Source organism: Gossypium hirsutum, chromosome D04 (genome assembly GCF_007990345.1).
Source record: "Gossypium hirsutum isolate 1008001.06 chromosome D04, Gossypium_hirsutum_v2.1, whole genome shotgun sequence".
Classification (NCBI taxonomy): Eukaryota; Viridiplantae; Streptophyta; class Magnoliopsida; order Malvales; family Malvaceae; genus Gossypium; species Gossypium hirsutum.
Window position 1 is genome coordinate 7,748,776 of NC_053440.1, and position 7,917 is coordinate 7,756,692.

A 7,917-nucleotide genomic window follows, 5' to 3' on the forward strand; every position below is an offset into this window, starting at 1 on the left:
CGTTCCACTATGAATAGATAACTCAAATCTTAGTTACAAAACCTATACAAGTCACTCAATATATAAGAGTTTCAAGACTTGCTAACATAGTAGAGATTAATTATAAATCCAATATTAAATGACAACTAAAATAGCTTAAATACAATATAATAAAAAAAAGACCAATGTAAAGTGAATTGTTGGAGATAAGTCTTCAAAGCCTGTCATAATCCAACTTCCTTGATCCAATGGATTAAATTTGCATGATCCGATATGATCTGGTCCTTAAGATGTGTTTCTCCAAATGGATTGATCTTCATAGATGATTTTGAATAATAACATAATATCAACATTTATTATAGCCCAAAGATTTTATTTCAAAATTTATCGACTTCAAATATGAAAAATAAGTTATTCTATCATAATACTAATCATAATGACCACTTGCATTAACACATAAACAACCACTTCAAAAACATACCTCAAACTTCTAAATTTCAATATATATATATATATAGCCGCATTAATTTCATCATGACCCCACATTAATCAAAAATCAATTTAGGAAAAAAACTATCCAGTTGAAAATGTAGTATATATAAATATAACTCAAACACTCTAAGCAGAAAATAAATCACTTTCACGAACATTTTCTGCTACTTAAACCAATGACTGAGTTATGAGATAAACACCTATGATGAATAGGCTAGAGTTGCAATGTATATTAGTATTGGCTCGAAATGTTCATTAATTATTTAATTATAGTAAGTTTTAATTTAAGTTTAATCATTATTTTTAAACTTTTATTATTAATTGTAATAATATTAAAATAAAATTAATATATTGTATTTTACAAATAATACACAAATCTATCTTCTCATATGTTTTCTTTAAACTGATAAAACAGGTCTCAATCACTCAATATCCTATATCTACAGTACGCATAGAACAGTAGCAATCTTCTGCTGATAAAGTAGTCTTTGGGTTCTATTTTACAAGGAAATATCAAACCACATTGATCATTTCAATTTTTACTTTTGATTTGAATTCATTTCTGCTGGAATTTGTAAATTATACCAAAATGCCTTACAGGAATTTTTTTTTTAACCTAGAAATTTTCATGCTTGTTATTAGCAGAATGTGACCTGAAACTACCAGCATTAAAGTCTGTCATAAATACATACAAATAATATCTTTATTAATTGTTCTTTGTCTATATTTAAATGGTCTAACACAAAAGAAATGAACTTTGAGTGTAAATTTGATTTCCAATTTCATACACCTCTTTTGTAAAATGATGATGACCATTTCTTGATTATGAGCTACAGATCTAGATGATGAAATTTCATTACTACAAAGGTTTTTCAAATATATATATATATGAACATATCAATACAAAGAGAAAATTGTCATTGAATTTCACTCAAAACATGTTAAAATTCTATCAACTACGTAGAACATGTCAAAGCTTTTCCCTTTGTAGAGGAAACAGTGGAAAATTCCGATTTATATAACCTGATGGTATTTCACAGCTTTTAGAACAATTGCAATATATATATATAATTAAATTGTTTAGAACATTGGTGAATCTGATGGGGAAGAATTCACCAAATTAAGAATACTGTTCCAATAGTTCTTGTTATCTTGATAGTAATCACTGCCATCCCCGCTGCCTCCGCTGTTTTCGTCAGATTCTTTGCCGCTATCCGACAAACTCCGGTTGACGGAATCATTAAGAAGAAGATTAGTGAAACCTTCCTCCATTATATTCCCAACATTATTAACATTAATGTTGTTTGGCCTCAAAGACTCTGGAGTCCATCCTCCTTCAATAGAAATTGTCATATCCTGAAGACTAGATGTGAATGATGACAAAGAATTCCCCATACCCTCTTTGTAATCAGCCAAATTGCTTGAACTTCCAAGCTCTTTCCACTCTTGTTCACCTTCTTCTTTAACGATCCCCGCCGTCTCGGAGGAACCCGAGGTGGTACCGACGAACTCGATCATCGGCATCGGACTCACACCGAGCCCTGTAATGATTGGTGGTGCATTTTCTGAGACAGAAAGAGTGGATGTAGGAGACTCAAGGGTAAAAGCAGGGGGGTTGAAGTGGTGATGATGTTGAAGTGAATGTGAACGGATCTTTGATTCTCGAACCAGTCGAGCTTCAGCTTCGAGCCTAGCACTCTCCCATTGAGCCATATGGCTAAGGTTGGCTGCTTTCTTGGATTGACCATCAGTAGTGGAGAGTAAAGCATCGTTTTTGGGCTTGTGAGTGATGGGATCGATCCCCATTTTAGCTAACCTTTTCTTAAGATGAGTGTTCCAGTAGTTTTTTATCTCATTATCTGTTCTTTTTGGCAAGTGAGTGGCAATGGCAGACCACCTGAAGACAAAAAAAAGACAAGCAAAAACATAATAGAGACAGTAATCTTTACACAAAACCCTAGAATTTTCTCAATCTATCACTCACCTAAAGACAAAAAAAGAAATTATAAAGTAGACAAAAAAATGTTAAAAAACTGATTTGCTATTGCATTTTAATGAAGAATTGAAGACCCATTTTTGCATTTAAAGTTAGCATTCCATTAAAATCAGATGTCAGAAGAGACAGTAACTTATTGCAAAAATAGAAGACACTGCACAATTTTAATTTAATATCTGTAGGATCGAAACCAAAACAAAGAAGAAAAGATTATATAGGTGATAAATAGAGTAGACTAGCCGTTCAGATTTGAGAGTATTTATATGTTTCCACTAAATCCCCCCCCCAAAAAAAAATTGTCCTTTGAGTTCAAGAAGTTTGAGCTTAGATTTCATAACAAAATTTGGAAATTAAAATCTTAGTGTTGAGAAGTTGAAAACCCAAGATCAGAAAGATACTAAAAAATCATGAGAAAAAAAGAAGATTCTTTCTATTTTTTAAATAAAGAATGAACTACTATTACCTGTTCCCTAAAAGGGCATGAAGTTGGATGATAGTTTGTTCTTCTTGCAAACTAAATTTTCCTCTCTTAATATCAGGCCTTAGATAATTAGTCCATCTGAGCCTGCAACTTTTCCCACATCTTTGAAGACCTTAAAAAAAACAATGAGACCCAAAACAAGTAAAAGAATGAGCTGAGAACTGAAGAATAACTTGTACTATAAGTAAAGCAAGATGGAATTAGGGTTAGGGCTTAGTCACCGGCTTTGGCGGGCAAGGAACGCCAGCTTCCACGACCATGTTCTTCAATGTAAGCCAAGAGTTTCTGGTCTTCTTCTGGCGTCCAAGGTCCTTTCTTCAACCCTACTTTGTCACAGCAAGGTGATCTCCCCATATTGGGTATAGTGGTGTATAGTGAAAAACTGAAGCAGCAAAGGGACAAGGCAGTTGAGTTCACTCTTTATATAACACTTTGAAAACAAAGAGATAATGTTTGATGAAAGAATTAAAAGTAATGAAGAGAAGGGAGCGACAGTGAGAAAGGGAAGGAAGTCTGTGTTTGTAAATGAAGAGATGGGGGGCAGAGAAGAAAGGTCAGCGAAATTAATGGGATAGAGAGAAATTAAATTTTTCATCAGAGTATATGCTAAAGTCACATGATAGATGAAATTAAAACCGACCGTTTTTTGTTACAATGGAGGTTGTATAGTCTGGAAATAGAATATTTGTATATATCAAAATACTAATATTTAAAATACTAAATAATACATTATGAGGCTCGGAATCTGATTAATGTAGTTGCGTCTAATGAATTTAAATTTGAATAGTTAAGATCCAAAATTTATATTTTTACCAAATATATATATATATATATTTGAAATTACATCTTCACTATAATCTCTTCTTTAGCATTAACCTAAAACCTTATCAGCACTAGATGTCTATTTATTAAAAGTTTTTACAACCCTCCTTTATCTATAGCATTACTGCTTCATTATATACCTTTACTTAACCCATGGGGCGAAATTAAATTTTAATTTTTACGATAGCAAATTTACAATTTCACCATTTGAATAACGTATATCTTTATAATTTTTAAATGATTAAATCATTTTTATCATTTTTATGGGGTCAAAGTATAATTTTACTTTTACTAATTTAATTTTTTTAACTAAAGGGTTTAAATGGAAAATTTTTCACTTTAGAGGGAGCCGAAGTCTCTGCCAGCCCCCTAGCTATGCCCTTGAGAGCAGATATGATCAAAATCTATAATGAGATTGTTCAAAAAAAATAGTTATTGTATTTCATGGCGGAGCCAGAAAATTTTTTTTGAGAGACCGAAATTAAATTGTTTGTTTTTACGATAGTAAAAATACAGTTTCACTATTTTAATAGTATATATCTTTTAAAATATAATAATTTTCTAGGCCTCATAGTGGTAACAAGGATTCTACACTCCATATCATTTAATAAATTAGCATTGTAAATATAAATGCATAAAAGAATATTGACTGTTATGAAACTTTTAACTTAGACCTCAAGGTTTGAAGCTTTAGAACCCTAGTTGGGAAAGAAAGTATAGATTTTAACTGTTTTGGAGACTATAAGGTCTTTATATTGGACCAACCTCAAAATTTAGAGTAAACCCATGCTTTCTCAAAATTTCAGCTGACTGCCCATTACCCTTTCAACAAACCAAAACTTGATTCCCCCTTTGTTCATAATTTCACTTTTTTTCTAATTTTGCTATTTAACTTATTTTTTATTCTCATATTTAAATGATTTTTTCATTATAAAATTTAATTAAAAAATTTAACGACGTTGAGAAAAAAAGGTTTACACTCAACCAATAACAACACATTACACATGTTCTTTTACATATGATAATTAATGACGTGACATACATTGAAAATATATAAAAATTCAAAAAATTTAATTTTTTTATGATATATCAATTTTAAATTTTATTAAATTCAAAAAAATCAATCTTTATATCATATATCAAATATAAAAAATTTATAAAACATTAAATAAAATATACATGATTTAAAAAATAAAAAGGAAATTTTCTAAAATTTTAAAAATGTGTATTAGTTTTTTTAAAATAGTTACATTTTCAGAAATTACCAAAAAAAGTATTTTTTTTGTAACAAATATATATTTAAAAATGCAAGAAAATAAAAATATATATTTAATTTCTAAAGATGATTTAAACTAAAAAAATATTAGGAAAAAAATCAAATAAAAGCCAATGGTCGATAAAAACTTGGTCAATGCTGGTCAGTAGTTGATCAAATGGCCACTTTAGCAGTCAATAGACACATCAACAGTGACATGGAAAAAAGGCAAACACGTGACATGTTTTCATTGGCTAAATATATTACTTGTATTTTTAATACAATTAACTTTTTAACTAAATTTAATAATAAAAGAATTATTTAAATATCAAAATAAAAAATTTGAGGTAATTGAAAAATGTATATAGTTTAAGATAATATATTGTCACCCCAAATAAATGAGTCAAAGTTTTCATTGAGTTATGTAACAAAAATAAATATGTTTTTTTAATTTATGCTTTTTAGAGGGACTGTAGAAGGAATATCCCTATTTAGATCCAACAACTGAAAAATTCATAAAGAGTTAGATGTAAAGAGATTTTGGTTGGGTTTGTTGAAAATGAATTTTGAAAGGATTAATTTTCTGAAAAAGTTGTTATTTTTAGTGTTTGGATGACTTTGTGTAGTGTTGGATAAATTCTCATAAATATTATTGAAGTATTTTTCTTTTGATAATCGAAATTTATGTTGTAATAACTATATTATTTTATATGCATTTAATAATAATTGATGTCTTTTTAAAACTTAAATTTAAAGTTACATGTACGAGAGGGGATAGTGACATATTGGAGCAGGAAGAGATTTAAGCAAACACTCAAATTTTATATTGTAAAATAGTTATTATAATCTATATATTTATTGTTAAAATATTACTAATGGGCGTCAAAACCACCAAATATAAATTCCTACGATAAAATAACAGTAATGAGCAGTATAAAGCAGTAGGATCAAATCCACAGGAACTGACTATTTAATTTCGCCTTTTTCCGTGACCAGAATCAATGTCGCGGTCACAGTCGTGTCCACGACCTATGTGTAGAAATGCTGAAAATAAAAATTAAAATGAGGGGTTTAAATTGGTTATAGCAATCAAGGATCCCTCAAACCGCAAACTCTTCCTTTCGTAGTCAATCCCGGTATCACCTGCAAATCGACCCTTGTCAAATTTCCAACCACATGGCACGTACAGGTAATTTAAGATTTTGACAGCCTTGCGATCTAAAAAGCCCAACTCGAATTAACGGCCTCAATCGTGTGAGTCATTTAAATCTGATCACTATCTCTCTTGACAGAATCCAACTAGCTTTTTCCAATTGAACACGGCAATTTGTTCGCGGGATTTTGAATACCGCACTGCAAACTCAACTTCCTAACTGTACGCGAAACGATTCCAACCCAACGCGTGCTTTTTGAGTTGAAATTAAATCAACTTTGAGGGACGAATTTGTACTATCCCATATACCAGATGTCAAAACCTCTTTTTCATTTTAAAAATAATAATGGGGATCGACTTTTAAAAAAATGAAAATTGGAGTCGCCACCGATCTTTAATGAGGTGTGATCGGATCACCTTGAAAACGATTTTAGGTCTACGAATTTTGAGAAAACTGGTTCAGGAGTCGGTTACGCACGAGGAAGGATTAGCACCCTCGTGACGCCCAAAATTGGTACCGAATTGATTGTTTAATGTCTTAGTGTCGAAATTTTGAAAAGATTTTAAAATACGATCCCATGAAATGAAAGCTTAAATAATTGAATTGGTTAAGTGGACGCTATTTCAAAGAAACAGATCGCCATATTCAGTGAGTTAGAGTGCAACAGTTCAATCTTCGAAGTTAGGTTCGTCCCTTCTTAAAAAAATTTAAACATGTTTTAAGAAGGATATTTGATTATTTAAGTCAATCGAGAAATCAGAATCCAGTAAGTTAGGGTTCAATTCTCGAAATTCTTAAACATCAAATATTGCCTTTATTTAAAATTGAGATAAAAAAATGTCGTATCCAGTAAATTAGGATCCAACATTTTGAAATCTAAAGAATTTTATTTTAATAATTGAATGGTTTTAATAAAACGAACACTTGATTATCTTAGTTCATCGAGAAGAATTGAAGCCCAGTAAGTTAGGGCATAATTCTCTCAAGAACCTATGAACACCAAGCCTTTTTTAAGAATTTTGAAATAAAACGATTATAATGTTTTAATGAAATGCAATTCTTACAAACAATATAATTGAATAACTACATACAAAGCAAATGATGAATAGCAAACTAATTCTACAATTTGGAGCAACCAAACATATAATACATCAATATTTATAATCAAATAAACTAATAATCAAACTAACAAATAACAAAATGAGAATAATTAATACAAAAATAATTTAATCACAAGTAAACTAATCAACATAATCGAAATGAATAAAAATTTTAAAGCATAGAATAAAATTTTAGAAGTTACAAGTTACAATACATTTTACACACATATATATATATATTAAAACAATTCCATATAATGAAAATTTAAAATGTTGTCAATGAAATTAGAACATATTAATGATAATTTAAAAGGATAATGTATTGGATTTTAGAAATCATATCAATAATAATTTTGAAAAATATTAAGCCAATGTCGCAATAATATTAAAAACAATGGCTTAGTATAAAACTTGATTTATAAAAAACTTTTGAAATCAAAATTAAATATGCAAAATATTTTTTTGAAATCGAGAACAATAATCAACAAATTCTAAATCGAGACTTAAATAAAATTAGAAAAAAAACAACAAACGAGAGCAAAATTAAAATACAATTGACTCAAAATCTTGGTGTATAATGAATAAAATATAAACGAAAATAAAAATTTATTACACTTTGAACTATAATAATAAATTTA

The 7,917-nt window shown here is 29.5% G+C and overlaps 1 protein-coding gene across 1 annotated transcript; it reads right to left on the reverse strand.

Annotated features, from left to right (window-relative positions):
- Nucleotides 1-1,368: 1,368 nt before the first annotated feature.
- Nucleotides 1,369-3,695, reverse strand: LOC107940599 (transcription factor MYB16). The gene is made up of 3 exons (XM_016874040.2): nucleotides 3,170-3,695; nucleotides 2,931-3,060; nucleotides 1,369-2,368 (listed from the first exon to the last, which is right to left on the reverse strand). Exons 1-3 carry the CDS (start codon nucleotides 3,300-3,302, stop codon nucleotides 1,552-1,554), a joined length of 1,080 nt encoding a protein of 359 aa, XP_016729529.1. The 5' UTR covers nucleotides 3,303-3,695; the 3' UTR covers nucleotides 1,369-1,551.
- Nucleotides 3,696-7,917: the final 4,222 nt, after the last annotated feature.